This window comes from Pimephales promelas, chromosome 3, assembly GCF_988280905.1.
Source record: "Pimephales promelas chromosome 3, fPimPro1.hap1.1, whole genome shotgun sequence".
In the NCBI taxonomy this organism is placed as follows: domain Eukaryota; kingdom Metazoa; phylum Chordata; class Actinopteri; order Cypriniformes; family Leuciscidae; genus Pimephales; species Pimephales promelas.
This window is the reverse complement of record NC_142771.1, coordinates 33,368,782-33,390,390: the sequence shown is the minus strand read 5'-3', so window position 1 is coordinate 33,390,390 and position 21,609 is coordinate 33,368,782. Positions and strand designations below refer to the sequence as shown.

The following is a 21,609-nucleotide window of genomic DNA, read 5'->3' as shown; positions in this document are numbered from 1 at the left end:
CTGGAGGATGAATATACATGATCCATCTCCTCCAAGTGCAACGCTGAACAATCAGCTCAGAAAACCTTGACTCTGTAAAATGGGATGAAAGGATGGAAAGTAGTGCAACACGAATACGGTGCGTGGTGGGGGGAAACTATTTCGAGACTAACACTAACCCAGAGCTCCCCATAAAGACACAAACAGGTGACTCACTGAAGAGAACAGACAGCTACCATATCCGTTGCAGAGATGCATGATATCCGAAGCATGTAAGGCTCGGCACTTGTGTGTGAGAGGAAGTGTTTGTAGTGGAGAAGCCTTTTTAGACAACTAAACAACTATATACACAACTAACAAGAGGCGTAGCAGAAAAAGGCAATCGTCCTGCTTAAAATTATTCAAAATAAATCTAAATAAAAAAAAAAGCCTACAAAATATGACTATTTAGATGAGCAAGACAGGAACCCTTTCCTTTCATTGTGGTTCTTTGGGTTTACAAAAATAAAATAAAAACAAAATTAAAAAGGCAAATAAAAAAATAAAGTATTTACATACACATTGAAATTATATATACAGTACACAAACTTCGGCAATCATCCATGACCGATCATCTGAGCTTCCGGGTCCTCCACTGCTTGAACTCAAGTGAACTCAATGACGGCCCACCGCTATCACACAAACACACACTTAAAGATGGTATTAAAGTAGCAATCCCTTTAAAAGCTGGCGGTTCAGAGGAAGCCATCAAGTGCTGGTCAAAAGATGCGTTTGCGTTTCAGGTAGGAGTCGGCATAGTGTCCCCCGAGACCCTGAGAGTGCTGACCTACGTAGCCACCCTCTGGACTGGGCTCTGGAGACGGGATGAGGCGGGAGAACAGACGCTTCTGCCCGCCGATGGGAGTCTACACACGGACAGAAAATCAAGAAGAGTACCTGCTGAAAGGTTCCTGGCACACTGATCCGATAATTGACAAGGAGCAAATATAGATGCTAGACATCAAGGCTGAAGATGGCCTACCTTCATACCAGCACCAGGTGCAGCAGGAAATAGGCTGGAATGAGTCACTGGAGGCATTCCAACAGCCTGAAGAAACAAACACTTATTCAACTTTCTGGGCCGGCTCGGCTTACGTATGTTCTGGCCGTCTATGCAAATACAAATCGTAATAAAGATGATATGGAATTATGTGATGAGAAGGATGTCATGCTTGAGTACACCTCCCACATTTTAGCAAACACCGGAGTAGATCTACTCAAGGGACAATACTATAGAAATAAAACGAGGATATTTTTTAGGGTAGTCATTGTGCTGCTTGTATAGCAGTATTTACTGTCCTTTTAAAATAACTCAACACACAGCCATTATTGGCAACAAAAGTACACCCTAGCTGTATGTCGTTTAACCATGCAAAGCCACATGTACTATTCATCATGTTTGTTGACGTTTTTGTTAGGGCTGTTGGAACGAATTTCGAAATTCGAATATAATTCGAATCTTAAAGAAAGAAAAAAAAAAGAAAAAAAAAATCAATACTATTCGAATGCTAAAGTTAATATTCGAATATTGCTTTTATATATACATATAAAAATAAATATATACTTCCGAAGTGACCAGGTGTAAACGGCCCCTTATCGCTTTCTTATTAACAATAGTAGAGCGCAGGACTAGCTTTCGCGTGGCACATTCGCAAGGTCTTGTTCACTCCCTCTCTGTCATGCACGGATTCCGGGAGATTTAACTAATTTGTGGCCATCAGGGAAACGCTATCAATATGCGGGAGACTCCTGGAACTTCCGACGCGATATGACGATCACATCACCTCAGATCTGAGCCCCTATTCATCAAGCCAACGCGCCGCAATCTATCGCAAATCAAAGTGAAAGTAAGTCGCAGACGCTCAACACTACCAGGGCTGTTGCCGTTCTCCCTTATCACCATCTTTGATGATTTTGAATTTAGCCGATGATCAATAAAACGCAGCTCAAATTTGTTGCTTTCGGTGACGTGCACTTCATTACATCTGTATATAGCGCGGGAATTGAAGATCGGATTTATATCCGTTTTGCAAAAACACATTTATAGGACCAGGTGTAAACAGCCCCTAAATGTTTATTGTAGTAATGTTAGATGTCCCTCTAGTGGGCCGAACGTGTAACAACCACAGGCTATAGTGGCATTGACGATCCATAAAAATGTGTAATGTCGTAAATATTAATATGATAAATTTGAGCATTTAATATTCGAATATTACATAAAATAAGGAATGGAATTCGAATAGTATTATAAAGGAAGATTGACAGCCCTAGTTTTTGTCTGCTTGACAGCAGTTAAAATGTATGCTTTGAGTACAATTATCTAATACTGACCACTGGATGATCAACATGGCACTTCCAAATAACTAGCATTAGCATTGTTTCTCTCCACAAAGATAGGCAAAGAAGATTGGTTAACATCCTGAAACTGAGTTACAGTACAGGCCAGGGTCATACAGAGGTTTTCAAAGACCTCGCAAGGGTCAATCAAAGAAGCCGAGTCCTCATGCTGAGCATCAGGTGCCGAGGCTGGCTTCAACAAACTGATGCATGAGTGCTGCCAGGATTGCTTTAGAGGTTGCAGAAGTGGAAGGTCAGCTTGTCAGTGCTCAGACCATACACCGCAACAAGTCTGTTTGCATGGACATCGTCCCAGAAGGAAGCCTCTTCTGAAGCTGGTTCGCAAGAAAGCCTGCAGACAGTTTTGTTGAAAGCAACCAGTCCAAGAGCATGAGTTACTAAAACCATGTCCTGTGGTCTGATGAGACCAAGATAGACATGTGTGGCTCAGATAGTGTCCAGCATGTGTGGAGACGCCCTGGTGAGGACTACCAAGAAAATTGTGAAAGAAAGCATGGTGTTGGTAGCATCATGGTCTCGGGCTGCGCTTGATTGAGGGAAACATGGATTCCAACATGTACTGCGACATTCTGAAGCAAACATGATGCCCTCCCTTCAGAAACTGCCGACTGGCATACTGACCCCAAACCCCATGACAACTGCCTTGCTGAGGAAGCTGTAGGTGATGGAGTGGCCAAGTCGGTCTCCAGACGTGAAACCTATTGAGCACCTGTGGTGATCCTCAAGCAGAAGGCAGAGAAGCACTACCATGTGTTTAATAGCCAGCAGCTCTGTGATGTCATTATGGAGGAGTGGAAGAGGAGGAACGCTTTGGGTGTAGTCACTTTTGTTGCCAGCTATTTTGACAATAATGGCTGTATGTTAGGTTATACTGCTATAAAAGCAGCACAATGACTACTCTACAATAGAAATTCAATTTGGACATATTTTATTGTCCCTTGAGAAGATCTACTAAAATGTTTGCTGATATGTGAGGAGTGTACTCACTTTTGTGAGATACTGCAAGTTCTGAAAATGGATTGAAGAGCTTTTGAAAATGGATCCAGATAAGTGTTTCTTGGGCATGGTGCCAACTCCAATCAAACAAGTGTCGTTCTTTGGGTTGAGCTGCACAGCACACCACCGAAAATAGTTTTTTTTTTTTTAAATAATATATTACGGCTTAATTGATTGTAACAATCTCAAGTGATTTAAATGTATTGCAAATTTATTTCCAAAGGGAGATCACAATGGCATAGACTACTGTTGTGAGTAAAAATAAATAAATAATAAAAAAACGTTTAAAAGAAATTAACACTTATTCAGCAAGGACACATTAAACTAAATGACATTAAAAGAAAGTTGCAAAAGACTTCCATTTCAAATGAAAGCCATTTTTTTAAACCTTTGGTTAAAGAATCCTGAAAAAAAATATTATGGTTTCCACAAAATTAAGCAGCCATGTTGAAAATGTTTTGAGCACCAAATTTGAATGATTTCTGAAGGATTATGAGATTAACTGGTTGGGGTAAGTGTAGGTCCCTTATTCGTAACGGACCGTTCATACAGTACACAATGCTGTAATGCCTTGTAGTAGGGGTGTAAATCAGACCATCCCGATACGATATTGATTCTCTCAGCCAGCGATACAATATTTGTCGATACCTCAAAGTTCTGCGTTATGATTCGATTCAGGGCTATATCGGTATTTAGAATCCACTGAGACACCAATGTGTCCCTGAGCAAGACACTTAACCCCTAGTTGCTCCAGAGGCGTGCGACCTCTGACATATCAATTGTAAGTCGCTTTGGATAAAAGCGTCAGCTTAAATGTATTAAGTTTACAGTTAATTTTTTTTTATTAACTCACAAATGCAAAACATAATATACAACATGAACATTTAATTAAACTTAATTTAAATTGGGACAATTTACTACAGAAGAGTTGTTTGCAAAAACAGATAACACCATTCTCGTTCATTTTCATAAATCACTCTTTTTGTGCATTCCAAGTAATACCAATCAAAATGCAGCTGGGTTGTTTTAATTAAGTAATAACTAAAAGTACAGGTAACTTGCAAAATTTAAGTTAACTGAAAGTATGTTTTTTTAGTAAAAGCAGATAACTCAACACTTTATGTTTCAGAGTTAAATAAAACCAAGTAATTGTTATGATGTATAATAAAACACTGTTAATCTGCTCAGCTGAGAGAGACACTTGACCGGGAGCTTTTCCCATTACCACTGTAACGTGCTGCTTTAGCAAAGTTGCGTGAAAAAGTTTTCATTTTTGAGATGGTCATCACTGCAGAACACAAGATCATACACCTAAACCTACCTATCTCCGCCCCCTGATCCCTATACCCAGCCATCTCCGCCCCCTGATCCCTAACCCCACCCCTAAACCTACCCATCTCCTGGTTTGGCAGAGTGGCCGGTTTTGAGTACCTTATTGAGCTGGGTGGATGGGATGCCGGTATGGGCACCAAAGCTGAAATAAGACTGTGGGGAGCTGTGTGGATAGCTGAAAGGAGACCCTGCATCACCAAAGCCTGCGTGCCTGGAGAGCTTGAGACAAACACAATTACGATTTTACACAAGTCCAAACTTGGAACAGAATCCTTCTGTTAGCACCAATGCTGGGAGGAGGGGCTGTACCTGCAAACCGTAACCGGGAATAGCTGCATTTTCCAGAACCTCCTGCTGTTCATACAAGTGCGACAAAGGGTCCTATGGATGGGGTACAAACAGTGACATCCAATTAGAAAGGGATAGTTCACACATTCAGTGAAGTTCCTCTTAACACATGAGCCAACCTGGTGCAGAAGAGGAAACTCTGGTGTGCATGACTCTTGGAAGCGCAGGCTATAGTTCGAGTGGATGCTGTGGTTTGTGCGCTGGTTAGACGCGCTTCCAATCGCAGTTTTCTTCCTGTAGGGGTGAGCTCTGTTGCTGGCACCTAAATAAACACAATTCTTCAAGAAATGCAACAAGATAGAAAAGAAAAGGTGAAGGTGCGCAAAACACCACAGGTAGACTGACCTGAAGATGGGAATATGCTAGGAGCACTGAGAAAGGGGTTCTGGGACACACCAACTTCTTTGGGAGGCTCACCCAATATTGACGCCTTCAGGAATAGAAAAGATCTGAATATACAAACCTGTCGTAGATACTCTTTAGAATCACACTGAACACTAACAGGACTGAACGACAGCTCATGCTGAAGCAACAGCAAATTGAAGCAACCTCAAAGCTCTCCTCTGGGAGATCATGGCATTAAGTGTAAATGTGCACAAATAGGAGCAGCCATTAGTAACCCATCTCACCCCCGGTAGAGTCGGCCCATCTGCTCCTAACATTCCAGCTAGGAGGGACATGCTCAATCCCTGCAGTGCAGGAGAGGATGCTGGGGGAAAGCCAATCGGGGTGGCTGGGGTCTCGGTTTCTCTCCCAAGAGGTCGACTCAGGGATGGTTGTTTGATGGGGCCAAGAGGCTCATTCTGCAAGCCCAGTGTTGGAGCAATAGCACCTGAATGAAAATAAGTTCAAAGAGGCACATTAGACCCTACATGGTATCGAGACTTTTTGGTTCAAGGATTTTCCATTAGTTTTCCCAGTTGATTAGGATTATTGGACAATGAATTTGAAAAAAAATCAGATTGCTGTGGTAGACACTTATCTTTAGGTCAAATAGAAATTCCGGGTTTGGGAATTATTGACATAAGATTACTTATGACATAAGATGTTTGAGTACTTAAGGCACTTAAACATCGTCAATAAGACAAAACATGTCAAACACTGACGAGGAGCAATATAAAATGTCTCATCTTAACAAATCACCCCGGTTTATACCCGGTTTTATTCCAAATCTGATCATCTTTGGATGTCAAATACTTCACTGGTTTAACCTCAATTTTATGAAGCGACTTGAGTCACATGGATTACATTGTCTTAATAGCTCTCTGGGACTTGAAAGTAGTAGTTGCGTAAGCTGTCAATGGAGGGACAACTCTCAGATTTCATTAAAAAGATCTTCATTTGTGCTCAGAAGATACAGGTTTGAAGCCACATGAGGGCGAGTAATTAGCGACTGAATATTAATTTTGATCTGTGATCCCATCACTAGCGTCCAGCAAAGACTCATTACAATGCGTTTCAAATTATGTCTGACCACTTGAATTCAGATTTTAAACGAGGAATCAAATCACGAACGGAGCGGTCACCTCACTGCAGACCAATATCAGGAGGGATTAGTGTTTTCACTACATTTTTTTGACTACCTCCATATGTGGTTTCCGTGTCAACCACAAAACGTTTTAGACCCCATGTACACATGTATTTAATGACCTCATGATCCAATCACAAAAAAAGTGCATCTTAATGAGGTCAAAACATGATCAGTTCCACTTTAGGAATTGGGCAAAAACAAATATGGAGGTGAAAAAGTAAAATAGAAAACATCACACCTTATTTTATAGGTTTAAGTACCCCTGAAAGATGCACGTCACCGCTCTAAAGTAGTTCTTTGCAACTGGTCAGTTCCTTTTTGTCTTTCTTTGCACTGAAGCCAAGTAAAATGACTGCTACCAAGTTAAGCTCCCTCAAAAATGGAGATACAAACTTAGATGATTCTAAAAGTGCAGCAACTTTGATATTTCCATGGTTTTCAAAGACACTGGGAATCCTGCCCCAATAAACAGGGCTCCAGACTAACTTTTCCACTGGTTGAACTGGTGCTACCAACTTTCTCAGTTGGTCGCACCAGCATTTGATTTGGTCGCACCTTTTTTTTTTTTTTTGCTACAAACCATGGGATTAATCAATTGGATGCTGACGAGTAGTGGTTTTAATGGACGAAAGCTAGCAAAAGCTTTTCTGGGTTGCAGCATAAATACCTGTAATATATTAATTATCATTGCCAAATTTCAGGATTTTGATGGATTTTGGACTGTAATTTTAAGCATTTTACATTTGAATTATATACAATCTATTTACATTTGAACCATAATCTTCTGTGTCTATCTATCATCATCTTTCTAGCTCACACTCCTTCTGCATTTTATAATAATTTCCTTTTCCTCAGTTGAGCGATTACTCTCATCTAACCGCTGAAAAGATGTTGAGAGGGGCACGCTGTTCTGTTTTTTATGCCTTAATTCGTGAATTCGTAATTGGCACGTTCCACCATCAGTGTGTAATGCGCGTGACGTCTACGTTTGTCAATAAATAAACTGCACGTGTCTTGCAGAAGAACACTGTAGCCGGAGCTAGCCTACTTTTCTCCATTAATGTCTATGGCGAGTCACGCAGGCACTGGGCAACTCCGCATCCGAGTCGACCCCGGGATAAAATAGTCCAAATATAAACACTTATTATAGGCGTACCGTAATGATTCAGGATAAGTCAAAAACACGGTTTGGAAAATGGATTCATGATGTAGCCTACACGTTCATTTTGAACATAAGTTACGGACTGCAGCAGCTGATACAACGGCGTTCTGTTGCGCAAGCGTCCACTCGCATATATGCGACCACATTAAATTTTATCTTACACATTCTCAAAAAATAGCCGCATATGCGACCAATTTGATGGCAGTCTGGAACCCTAATAAATAAGTGCACAAACAGACCATTACAATAGTGTGATACCTTGAGACATTTCTCCCAGCATGTTAATGCCTTGTTGGAGAGGAAGAGCAGCTAGAGGATTTTCACTCAGCAATCCAGCCTGTGGAAAGACAAGAGCTGTATTAGTTAGTTTCTGAAGAATTTTACTGTATAAAAATGAAGTCACTTTTGTCAGTTACAACTAAATCAGAGGATGTAAACAGCACACAAAGCCAAACATGTTTGATCAGTTCTGTCTGATAGATGCAGCTAATGGGGTTTTATCAACTTGGACTCAAATCATTAATCTGCAGAAGAAGAATAGTTTAACTATTGAAAAAGCACACAACCACCTCACACCCACACAGAGCAACCACTCACACAAGGAAGGAGACTGCACTCTTTATTGTGCAGAATATGAGCCCAAAGAAGAGGATTCCCTAAAAGAGCTTGCTGAGAGGGGAGAAGAAGAGAGTGAGAGGGCTATAACACATGCTACTGGGACAGTGGCAGGGGATGAGCGAAGGATTGACAGTACCTGTTGGACTTGGTTCTGGAACAGCATCTGCATGAGGGCAGCTGAGAGGGCAGGGTTGGCAAGCAGAGGTACGGCGGGCGCAGCTCCCAGAAGTCCTGCATATTGAGAGAAGAGTAACAATCAAATCAATCGTCCGGATGAGAATACAAATAAGCAAACACAAGGAAATCAATTAGAATAAGCACCTTGTTTATGTCCCGGGTTGAGAGACGCCATCATCATCTTCAGCGTGGCAGGGTTATTGAGGCCAGTAAGAATCTGTATGGCATTAGGTTCAGGAAGGAGACCTTTCCCTCGGTTCAAGGCCTGCAGACGTACAGGGCGACATTGAGCATGTAAAACCAAAATCCCTAGCACTTAACGGTCAACAAATTAATATTGGCAAGGAATAAGTTAACACTTACAACACAAATCACGCACTGCAATTGCTTTAAACAAAACCGTCAAGTGAAGCTACCATTCAATTGCATAATGCAGAACAGTCTCTTTTGTGAATGATTTTATTTTCAACATGATTAGTGTGTGGGGTGTACCATGGTCTGGGCGGCAATGAGGGCAGCTAACATGCTCCTTCCAGGTGGTCCAGGGGCGCAGAAAGACACACGTATACGAGTCCCACCCAGAGATCTCCCATCAGTGAGCCGCTGCACGTCCTCAGCCATCTCAGGTGTGGAGAACTCCAGCACTGCAAACCGTCGAAAACTACAGTCCTGACCTTGAGCAATCTATGGGGGAGAAAGAAATGCATTTCATTTTTTTTTTATATGAGGCTGCCCCAATATACCAATCAATTTGGGGTGTACCATCCCTTCATTTACACGCTTTCTTCTGCAGACCATTAAAAATATTTAGATATGGGGGGTTTTTTTGTCCATACATTGGAAGTCGATTGTAACCAAAACCTTTTGGTTACGAACATTCTTCAAAATATATCTTTTCTGTTCTGCAGAACAAAGTCATAAAGGTCTGGTTTGACATAAGGGTGAGAGATCATTTCCAATTTTGGGTGAACCGTTCCTTTAAACGTCAAAGAAAACCGTCTGTTAAGCTGCTGACATGGCTGTTGTTGTTGCTGATAAGTTGATGTTGGCATCATCACAGATAATTGGTTGCAACTTGCAAGAAATAAATATAAAACAGTGAATCCACTGATAGACGCCTGGTTTCAACCGCTCCCGTGTGCATCCGTGTACGCGCTCTGTGAAGAAAACGTTTTTGTAGCGTTGATCATTGCAGCCAATCCTCAGACATCTACAGTATGTTGTGCCCGTGAAGACAATGGCCAACCAGAGGCATTTAAGAATCTGTTTAACAGCGCTCAAAATGCTAAAGGGAAATGCTGGTGAAATCACATTTTTTAAATTTCAGTACCGAAGTCTGAATTTTTGACAACACCAGTGCACTGATACTTCAAGTATTGCGATTTTTACTTGAACGTGAACATCCGATTGGCGTCAATCAATGCCAGCTGTTTTTACTATAGTTACATATTCATAGTTTAACAAAACAATCCCCCTTCCCCATATAAAATATCTTAGTAGTAGCCAATAGTTTCTCAAACGAACTTAAAGGACAACTCTGGTGAACAACGAACCTTTGGTGTAATAAAACATTGGTACCTAGTGAACCGTTCTCTGAGATTTGTTTTCATGATAATCGAATAGAGTTTTATCTCTAAAAACTAGGGATGCACCGAATATTCGGCCGTCGGAAATTTTCGGCCGAAAATGGCCCAAAAGGGCATTTTCGGTTTTCGGCCGAAAGACTTATCACCGAAACAATACGGCCGAAATGTTGTGATGACGCAAACAGAAACCGCGACCTGCATGTGCTTGTCTGAAGCAACATGTCTGCGGTGTGGACGTATTTCAGTGTATCTGAACCCGCGATGAGACGGAAACCTTGTTTATCCACCTAGGAACAATGCGTGCTGCCATGACGACGACTCCGGTTCCGAGCGGGTCAAGAGCGGTGCGCGCGCTGTCTGTGGAGACACGCGCTGCGGAGGCAGGCGAAAGTATAAACAAGGCAGCGCGAGTCTCCACAGACAGCGCGCGCACCGCTCTTGACCCGCTCGGAACCGGAGTCGTCGTCATGGCGGCACGCATTGTTTAGAGCAGGAAACAATAGGTGGTTTGCAGTCACGTGATTGTATTGACGCGCGGAATGCAGATGGAGGGCAAGGAGTGAAGAGCGCAATGGACGAGATGGAGGAAAATCTGTACTGTACTACTTTAGACGCTATTACAAGAGAAATATATAAACAGAAAATCGAAACATATGTTGGACGTGATCCTTACGTTATGAAGAGGACCGATTTTCAACTGAATTGAGAGATTTGCCTGCCATCGAGGCTGTAAATATCAGCAACTAACTCGTCTTACAGACATACTTTGACTTTATAAAGTTCGGAAACTGCTATGTTACACAAACAGCCACATAAGTGTATTTAAACACCTGAATAATGTAATTATAAGCCACATAAATATTAACTCACAGTTGACGAAGTGATCACTGCGCACACAGACACAGGCATTTTCCCATTCGGCTCCTCCCGACCGCAGACGTCGGTTTATAAGGCATTTTCCCGGTGTTTTTCTGTCAATTTCTTGTAACGTTACTTTCCTCCCTTATGAACAACAACTTTTGTCACACGATAAAAACGTGGTTTAAAAACTCCTCGTGGTTTGATCGATTTGAGCAACCATAAACGACGCAAAACATAGACATTTTGAGTGTGTTAAAGTGCTTCCTAAATATAGAAATCACTTCCTGCCCTCCATTTGCGCTTCGCGCCATGGCAACGCAGTTGCGTGACGTCACGTGAAAACAAGCTATTAAAAATTATAAATTAGACTCGCGCTGCGGAGGCAGGCGAAAGTAAACAAGGCAGCGCCAGTCTCCACAAACAGCGCGTGCACCGCTCCAAACGGTCGAGGCGTTTATACTTGACGCGCTCTCCGTTGTAACTGTTACTATTCCTTGAAACGACAGGGGACGATTCAAGTAACTGTCCTCTAACCATCAGGAATCGGTGAGAAGAAGACAGATAAATACATGACAATGTTTATTTTTTAGTATTCCACCACCAATACAAAAATAATCATGTAAAACCCAGTAAACCCTGAGATTATTACTTGTGACATTACAAAAAAAATATGTATATGGGAACATGTATAGAACTAAATTAATGCTCTCTTAAATATTTTCTACATTCACTAAAAATGTTTCATTAAGTTTCATGTACATTTGTATTAAACATGACCATTGTTCATTTAAAAAGGCTTTTTATGCTATTGTATGCTAAATTTTTTAAAATGTAACTAATTTAGACGTGCAAACTGGGTGCTAATGTGATGAGAAGTTTGCGCTTGGCTTTGTTTTTGAGAGAACATTTCATTTTAAAACCTTTCTGCAGGCCAGTAGATTATTATTTAGTGTACACATAAGTGGGGTCAAGTTAAAAATTTTAGTTTGAATTTTATTATATACTGTGCATTGTGCTAAATATATATTTGCATAATTTGTAATTGATTTATTCTTTGAAAATGTTATATTAATTTATGCAATTGCAATGCCTTGATTTTAGTTAAGTTTGTACACAGTCATAGCCATAAATGCAATGATACTAATAATTGGCATAATTTCTTTTGGTGTTTCGGTTTTCGGCCTTGGTTTCCTCTTTTTCGGTTTTCGGTTTCGGCCAAGAATTTTCATTTCGGTGCATCCCTACTAAAAACTGTTTCGCGTATAATGCTAGTAATGGGAGCATTGACCAAGTAAAAAGAAATCGTTGTTTTATACCACTAACAAGGCTCAAAATAGCCCCACACTAACACTGAAACATAATGAGGGTCCATACATGCAAAACGAAGCATTGACAACTTTGTAAGTGTACAGACCGTTTAATAAGAAGATACTTTATAAAGACAGTTCCGAGGTTTTAATGTGCTCCACACATTATTGGAAACCTAAACAAACAGCGCATGACTGGGTATGTGTGGAGCAGCGTTTACTGTGAATGGACCTGAGGTAATGAACACAATGTACATATGTAAATTATTAAAGAGTCGCGCTTCCGTTTTAAATCAAGTACTTGACTTTAATCGAGGAATCGTAAAAAAGAAAAGAAAAAAAACAACAACGCTAATGTCCAACAGTAGATGGATGTCTAACCACTAAGAACAGTTGTACCTCAAAGTCAACAGGATAAAACAGTGGAGAGAGGAAGGGGGGACAGAACACCAGAACAAGCACAATGCACTGGTTTGAGCAGAGTGATTACAATGCATTTCAAAGCCTAGTACTATGCTAATCTATGGAAAACACATGCATACTTAGGAGACAAGAATTGGGAGCTGCAATAATCTTAATGACTCCGTCAGGAATGGTTGCCTCTTGTATAAGTGGAACTGTGTTCAACAAGCAAAGACAATGAGACGATAAGGCCTTGATTATATATTACAGGAAAAATTCATTAGACATTATTTGTCCATTTTATGCATGAGTGGAGCCTCATCCGCATGAGGGAAGCCAATCCAATACTTACCTAAAACCTGGGAAATTTAACTGGGAGCACAGCTGATTTAATGAGAATTAACTTCTAAAAGCCTCTGCTAATTCCAAAGCAATGGGGAACATGGCAAAAAGTGCCGACAATGCCTTGCAGCCTGCGGCGTATGTGGTACACACATTTAACATGAAAAAGGCAGCAGCTCGCTCTCGTTCCAGAATGACCTGCTGACTGACAGCACCTGGGCCGGTCAGGTGACTGTCACCACAGAAACCAATGCACTCTGCCATGGAGCACTCAGCATGGCCACATGAAAAACAGGTCAAAGGTGACAGAACTGAACATAAAGCGGAAAAATAAAAGGGGAAATTCCACTGTAGAAAAATTCAGGAAATCTGATAACGGCTTATGCATGAAAACCAAAGGCAGAAAACAAAACTTTTAAACATTTGTCAAATCACAAAAGTTTAACAGAAAGCTCAGGCTGTTCCTTTCCATAAAGACAAAGGTGAAAAGTGACACAGGTCAAGAACCATAAAGGAAAGAAATAAAAACTAGGGATGCATCGAATATTCGACCACCGAAAGTTTCCGGCTTTCGTCTGAAAGACTTTTATCAACGAAACAATATGGCCGGAATGTTATGATGACGCAAACATAAACTGCAACCTGCACGTGCTCGTCTGAAGCAACATGTCTACGGTGGACCTATTTTAGTATATCTGAACCCGTGAGGAGACGGAAGCCTTGTTTATACTTTTGCCTGCCTCCACAGCGCGATTTTAGTAAAGTTTGTTCACAGTCATAGCCATAAATGCACTGGTACTAATAATTGCCATAATTTATTTCGGTGTTTCGGTTTGACCTTGGTTTCCTCTTTTTTGGTTTTGGCCAAGAATTTGTTTCGGTGCACCCCTAAAAAAACCTCTAAAAATCCCTAAAAATTTAAGCATCATAAGTCAACTCATTCGATTAAAGCTTTGTTTACACAAAGATGTTCAATAATTAATCAGTCTCTCCAGAAAAGCACGATCATGAGATTACATAACTTACTGCACAATCAGCCAAAGTCCACATATTTATACAGGGGCCACATTTTTTTCAAATACGCCGCATAAACTGCTGATGTCCGCGCAAAACATGCAGGGCATTTTCGTTGCAAAAAAGTCACATCTCAGCAGAAAGTAAAAAAAAGTATGTTGCGTTTGCTTCAAACAAGAGCAGCCATTTCCCCGTTGCCAAGGGAACGTTATGAAGTGGCGTAATTACGCGGCGTGAACGTCGAAAAGCTGTAAAACGAGCACACTTTAATTTTTTTACATTTAATTTTCTCATTCATTTTTACAGAAGTTGCAGCATATTCTTTTTGTAAAGCTACAGAACTTTGATGTGTTTAAGGTCCGAAACAAGGTCATAAAACAAGATGAGAAATTAAATATTCCCAGCACTTTCTATGATGTGGTATATTTGCTTATCATAGGAAGTAATAAAAACTCTTTACGGCAGTGGTTCAACCTCTCCTGCAGGGACCCCCTGTAAGGCCATCTTTCGGTTTTAACTAGTGTTGTCACGATACCAAAATGATTGTTTCGATACCGATTAGGGATGGGCATGATTAGTCGACGATCGATTATTGATCAATAAGAATATCGTCGATCACCTTAATTTGTTATCGATTAAACTAATGCTGGTTGCGCTGCGTAGTGCTAGTGGAAAGTGGAAGGAATAAGGTTCCCCGGGCTGGCTATGTTCGCGCCGAGGTACCTGTGCATCCCTGCAATGTCAGTCCCCTCAGAGAGGGTGTTTTCGGCGGCTTAATAAAATATCCTGCACATTCCATGGCATCGTTAAAGAAAATGGGCCGCATTATTAAGGATTCTTCCCTGCAACAATAAAAAATTTTAAAAAAACTCAGCGTTTTTCTGGAAGGACTGTTTAATAATCATTCTAATTCAATGAGAATAGAGTCCACACCACAGCTATAAGGATGTCACCAGAACGATATTAAGGCTGGGCCAAAAAAAACCTCTCAATTCGCATCTTCTCTCTGCACAAGAGTCAAGCGCGCAGCACACGGCAAAACTAGGCTACACGCTCGAGTTTTTGGGAGTTGGGACTAACGGAATTGTCAATTGTCAGGCCACCATTGCATTGTACGTTTAACATTTTCACGTCTTTTTAGGTCTTACCATTTTAAACATTAAAGCGATTTGAACAGCTTTATCTGATTTTTTTGTACATTGCTCTGATCCATTTCTGTTCACAAAAGGCTAAAGACAGATCTTACCTTCAGTGGGATCAACCACATTAGCTTAATATTTCTGCTAGTTTTCCATTAGCTGTATATTGCAGGCACCCTAGATTTATTACCATAATACTGCAGAAAGTAGATAATATTCCACCAGGACAGCTACAGAGCATATGGAAACATGACGACCATGATTTTAAATTAGAACTCCAGCACTGGAGAAATAATTAAATGGCATGTTGATTACAATATCTTGCCATCTGCTGCTTTAGCGAGTACATATAAATGACAAACAAAATTGACCCTACTTCCTTACTATACATTTTCTTATTGCACATTATACAAGCTTTATATTAATAATAATAATAATAATTCGGAGTGCACCAATGTACAGGCAATAATCGGTATCGGCAGATAAAAGGAATTATTTTCACTATCTGTCATCAGCCGATAGTTTAAAAACAGCAGATGGTCAGGGCCAATTATATCCTGTAAATCAAAAGGGGGCAGAAACATGTGTCAGACTGCATCTCATACTGTGTGTGAAGAAAATGAAGCCATTGAAGTTCATGTGACAGCATTACGTTTTTTTTTTTTTAAATCAGAGTTGATTGGCCTGTGGGTTTTCCCTAAACCAAACATTATTTGTAACGCACATCCCATCCAATAATCACAAAGAGCTTTGTTACTTCTGATAAGAAACAATAAATTTGGCCATTTTATCAAGAAATTCAAACAATAAATCTTAATTGTGACGCAAAAATCACAGTAGCGCGAGTCCGTTCTACCACTTTAATACAAGTTATTGCATAAAAAAAAAAAAAAATAAATAAAAAAACATGCATAAACATTAAATGGAGTTTAACTTTCCAAAACACATCACGTCTTATTTAAAGAGTAAATTGCAAATTAAATTTCACGAAGAAAATGCAATGTGCTTACTAGACATAAAGATAAGATCCGCCCACAATTGTTTATTTTTTTATACCAAAATGCTGCATATGAAAAGTTGGTACGTTTTACAGTGGTTTTAAGCACGTCCCCTTCCTTCCACTAGGCTGGGCATGATATCATAAAAGGGACTCCAAGCTTTTACTGTATACGTCTGGTTTATGCTCCAAGCCTAGAGTTAGCATTAGTCTAAACGGCAAGTAGGCTAGCAGTTATATTGGAGACCTAGCTAGCAAAAATGGTTAACCATTGTGTTTGTTTCGGGATGTACAAATACATCAAAAACGAAATATCAAGAATTAATTCACACGTCTACTGTGTGAATTAATCCAACGTTTCATCAGCGCTCAGATTCGTGTCCATGGTGCCGTCAAGTACGACTTGCAGTTTGTGAAGTAAACTAAGCGGTATTGGCATCAAGCGGTAATACGGTACATCACGGTATCTAAATAGCGGTATCAGTTTCAATATTGTCATACGGCCATAAAAAAAAGAAAGAAAAACTCCTCTTATATAGGAGACAAGGTTTAAATAAAATTTATTTAATGGCTAAAAATGCTCTCATCACGTCACAGTGGGGGAGACAGGGAGAAAGATGGCAAGTTGTGCACTGAGTGACCTGGTCTCGAAGAACACGACTTCTGCAGTTTGGCAGGGATGGGCATGTCAAGCAAAAATAATATTTGAAGATCGCCTCGGTATTATTCGATTATTATTGGAAAATCGTGCCCCTTCACCAAATGCACACACACATGCATGTACGCTATACAGCGGAGTGGACCGTGTCCGTGTGACTACTTCTAGTCAACTAGAAAAATAAATTAGAAATATAAATTTTAAAAAAAGTTAGCCGTGCACGGGCAGCCCTACTTATTTCACATCTTTTCTAACCAGCATGTCACTGTGGGCATTCTGAGCTAGTGGCGCTGGGTGGACTGAGCGTGCGGCAAGTGATCTTCAGAAATGCACCCTCCGCTCTGGAGGAAATATCACTGGTGTGAGAATGTGCATCTTCTCCTGTTGTCTAAGAGTTGATTGACAGCTTTTAGATGCATTATTGGCATCGCCACTCCCTGGTTGAACACGTCACCATCACATCAGAACAGAAAACATGTGAATTCTTTTAATAGACAATAATCCCACAACCTATTCCATATCCTATAATAAAATCAAAAAATTGAATATTCGAAAATCGTGACTCATCCCTGCACAAACCAACAGTTTGGTGATGCCATCTAAGCCTTATGTCATAATACTGAATTAACCACGTGGTAATACCGTATACCGCGGTAAAATAGGAAGGAGTTTGCCAGCGATACATGAAAAGTGGGAGGAGCCATTCAATATGCCCCTTAACTTCCTAGTATCGGTGCATCTCTAATAATAATATTAATACAAATATCATAATATCCCTTGAAATCAATTTTTGTGGAGAAAACCGCACGTTAGCAAGTGGAAAAGAGCGCAATGGAAACCAAAAACACACTGCGTGTGAACAAACTCTTACTTCCACACTTGAAGTAAGGGTCAAAAGTGCTCGTACCAACCTGGCAGAATATAGGAACGTGCGTGTCGATCAACACACTGCGGAGATCCTGAGCGGTGAGGATGTTTTGAGGTAGTCGGTCCACACAGAGGCAGCGAGACTGCAGCATGGGATACGTGAGCGATCCAACCTCTGTCCAATGCACGTACAGCATACGTGACCCAAGCTGCTTCCCCAGCAGCTCTGACTTCGCCCTGGCTGCCGAGTCCTTCTTCATGTACTCCACAAAGCCATAGGCCTTCGAGTGGCCCGTGGCAGAACTGTGGACCAGGAAGCAGCGCTCAATGTTTCCAAAGGGACGAACGAGCTCCTCAAACTGTTGCTGGGTGAAAGCCCTGGGAAGGTTGGCGATGCATAGCAGAGCGTCCGTCGGCTGCAGCTGCACAGAGATCTCACGGTCACGGAGAACATACTGGTGAAATTCCTTGATCGCAAACTGGGCCTGCTCCCCGTTCAGTAGCGTCACGAAGGCTTGAATATGAAAAACAGGGAAAATGAGGAACAGCAATCAAAAGAAAGAAAAAAATCTAAAAATTTTATCCAACATAAAAAAAAAAAAAAAGATACTGTGTAGTAGTAATATACAGTATATAACACAGGAATAAAAAATAAATATTTAAAAATTAATTTTTTTGATTTGGTGCAAGACATTTGAAAAGTATAATAATAAATATATAATAATAAATCATAATAAAACTTAATAACAAAAAAACTATTTTAACTTATACATGTCCGAAAAGGAGTAGGAAGAAGCATAAGCTTATTCAATCCTACCCCATCTCCACTACTTTGTAATAATTAATTAACTAATTAAACAGTTGACCAAACATCTTGATCTATTTGTGTCGGCACACCAAAAAACAAAGACAAAATACATATTTACCCATGTTTATACACATTGTAAATAACAAATTGCATAAAAATAATAAAACTAAATAAAAAAATACAAATTAGTCTCACCTAACTAATAACCGTCTTCCTCTCTATACCTTGCAAATACCTTATTTTTTACAATGCTTTTTAAACTGAGTCCTATTATCTTATTACATCATATTTTATAATCAAATGCTCATAAAACAGTTGTGCTGCTTCGTATTTTGTGGAAACTGTGATACATTTCTTTTTTTTACAATTCTACATCTTTTTTAAAGAAAAAGAAATAGAAACGTGTAACATTATAAATCTCTTTACTGTCATTTGTCATACATTTAAAGCATCTTTGCTTAAAAAAAATTAGGAAAGTAAAAAAAAAATATATAAATAAATAAATAAATAGGATGCCTAAGACCAAAACTTAAAGCACAGCTAAAAATCCTGAACAGATGCTGCAAAATAAAGACTTAATCGGCTCAGAATGATGTAAAATTCTGCCAATATCTAAAAAAAAAAAAAAAGTCCATTCACTTGATGATATGAGTCATACACACCTGTCCCTTTGTACTTGTCCACAAAGCAGTACTTCAAATCATAGTTGCTTAACAGCTCATGCACCTCCTAAAGAAAGACAACAGAAAAAATACAAACACATTGTCACCACCACAATGGAAGACTTTCATTCATCGAACAACCACAGTATCCATTTTGCATGCACAACAAAAGTCATACAATAGTTCATAACTAATCGAATAGTTCAGCTCATCTCTATTCCCACAACTCATTTTAAAGGGTCACAAATAATTGCTTTTCGAAACGAATGCTTTCCACTTTTACTTTCAGGCTTCCTACATGTTACCATACTATGAACCAGCACTTTCTTTTAGTTTCAGTGAAAGCAAAACGTTTTGTTTCAGCGCCTTCAGTGCTTTGTCGTCCTCGCTGCTCCCATTCCTATCTGGACAATACCAGAGGCGCGTGAACACGCACACACACACACACTTTCCCCATGAATCAAGCATTTTCCTAAGAGAACCACATGCACAAAGAACAAGAACTAACTGACCCCTATGAACTTTGGCGTCAGAAAATGAATCTGCTGTGTCAATGTGAAGGCGGATGTTCAGTTTCAGAGAGATGCTTTTACCACACAGATTCTAGTGTCATCCAATACTCCTAAACAGTGTTGGGAGAAATGAATTACCTTTCCCTTGAAAAAGAAAAGGGACTACGCTTTATTTTTCTGTAGTTCAGTGACTTCTGATGTAACGCTAAATACTGTTTAGACAACAAAACAATTCTATATGAAACAATAGAGGATTTAACATCAAAATTTAGGGTAACCATTTCCCTTAACACACATTGGTCAGTTCAAGAATAAGTTATGCAATTATATATTGTTTATTTGAAAGAATTAAAAGAGCGGTTTCGTGTATATCCTTGTATTGTTCAACTGGTGGAGGTTGATGGTATTTAGACAGTAATTAGTAATAAATAATTCAAAATTAGTTTTTTAGAGTGTAATTACAGTAATCTAAATAAACTGTTGAAGGTGTAATAAGCAGCTAGTGATTTTTTAGAGTTTTTTAGAGTTTTAGATTTTTTGAGTTATGTTAGTGGTATCTAATTAATAAATAAGCACTAGTAAAAATGAAAGGTAACGTTACTAGTCACTACTGCTCATTAATAAAATAAAACAAAATTAAAAAAAAAAAGTTTGAGCGTCAAAACTGCTTGTCAGACTCTGGTAAACAACAGTTTGAACAGTAACGTTAACATTAATGATAAGAAACTTCATGGAAATTGCATATATTTTTAGATTTAACTTTAAGCGTCAGATTTTGAGAGTGGTTATAGAAATATTAAATACTGAAATGAAGCAGCGAACATATAACATTAATCTACACAAGCTGTGCCTGTATCACCATCCGGGCATTGAGCTTGCCTTAAATCAAATGAACGGTCAAGCAACATCCAATACAGTTGACGTTACACAACTCATCCCGTGGCTCTTTAATGGCTGCGATGACACGAGGTTCGGTGTGGTCAAAGCATCTCTCTGAAACACTGACCATTCACATTGACACAGCACACATCAAAAACCTAGTCCCTTAACTAAACGTAACTTACTGAGTCAGCGATAACCGAAACGGTTGATGGATCGAGCATGGGATGCCCGTCCAAAAGTCCACCAAGTTATATAAAACTATTGATGCAAGTTTCAAACCTGATTGCTGATGTCGACGGGGAGGTTCTTTATTATTATTTTTCGCCGATTATAAAACTCTCTTCTCGTTCTTTCCAAACGGCTGGCAATCTCTTCTGGACTGAGGGCCGTCAGTTCATCATCGAGCCGTCGCGAACAGTCGCTACCCGCTTGGGAACCATCATCGACGGCGTCCGATTCAACTTGTTTGCCAGTTTCATACTCCCAGTTTTCATGTTCGCCTGCTTGGTCGTAACCTGTATAGAGTGGATTCGGGGCAAAATTGGCACCAGTGAAGGATTTCTCGTCTTTGGCAGCTGAGCTAACGGACACAACGGCCGCCATGTCTCCGTATGGAAGTTTGTGTGCTCGCACTGCTCGTTTGCTTTGGCCAGTTTAAACAATACACACATGCGAGGAGCTCGCCTGCTGATTGGTCGAGGTGAAATGCGTTTTTCTTTTTCGGCGTGAGGGGCGGGGCCAACGAGTCACGTCTCAAATTTGAACACACAACAGGTGGGTTGCCAGATACCATTATTTAAAATACACACACACACACACATACACACACAAAAATAACATTTTCTTTGTTTTATTATTCTGGTTTTTACTCTTTGTATTAACACATTTAAATACCTGAGAACATGTCAAATGCACAGCCTGTACTGTTATGAAGGACTAAATATTTTTAAATATTTATTTATTTTATTTTTTTCTGATGTTGAGATGTTGGCAAACGGCACCCGTAATTATTTTTCAGTTGTCTGTTTTTAC

The 21,609-nt window shown here is 39.9% G+C and overlaps 1 protein-coding gene across 1 annotated transcript; it reads right to left on the bottom strand.

Annotated features, from left to right (window-relative positions):
- Nucleotides 1-263: 263 nt before the first annotated feature.
- On the bottom strand, nucleotides 264-21,222 carry raver1 (ribonucleoprotein, PTB-binding 1). The gene is made up of 14 exons (XM_039685974.2): nucleotides 20,857-21,222; nucleotides 19,184-19,250; nucleotides 17,758-18,227; nucleotides 9,033-9,224; nucleotides 8,685-8,805; nucleotides 8,500-8,594; nucleotides 8,004-8,082; nucleotides 5,682-5,884; nucleotides 5,398-5,482; nucleotides 5,172-5,314; nucleotides 5,014-5,085; nucleotides 4,804-4,923; nucleotides 1,001-1,066; nucleotides 264-884 (listed from the first exon to the last, which is right to left on the bottom strand). The coding sequence occupies exons 1-14, from the start codon at nucleotides 21,178-21,180 to the stop codon at nucleotides 738-740; spliced, it is 2,184 nt and encodes a 727-aa protein (XP_039541908.2). The 5' UTR covers nucleotides 21,181-21,222; the 3' UTR covers nucleotides 264-737.
- Between the last annotated feature and the right edge of the window lie 387 nt (nucleotides 21,223-21,609).

Excerpts from the sequence above, each read along its gene's own strand:
- raver1 (XM_039685974.2), bottom strand. The coding sequence starts at position 21,180 with ATGGCGGCCGTTGTGTCCGTTAGCTCAGCTGCCAAAGACGAGAAATCC. Across the intron at positions 9,225-17,757 it reads ACGTTCCTATATTCTGCCAG|ATTGCTCAAGGTCAGGACTG; the intron begins GTTGGTACGAGC and ends TCTCCCCCATAG. Across the intron at positions 885-1,000 it reads CACCTGGTGCTGGTATGAAG|ACTCCCATCGGCGGGCAGAA; the intron begins GTAGGCCATCTT and ends GTCCGTGTGTAG.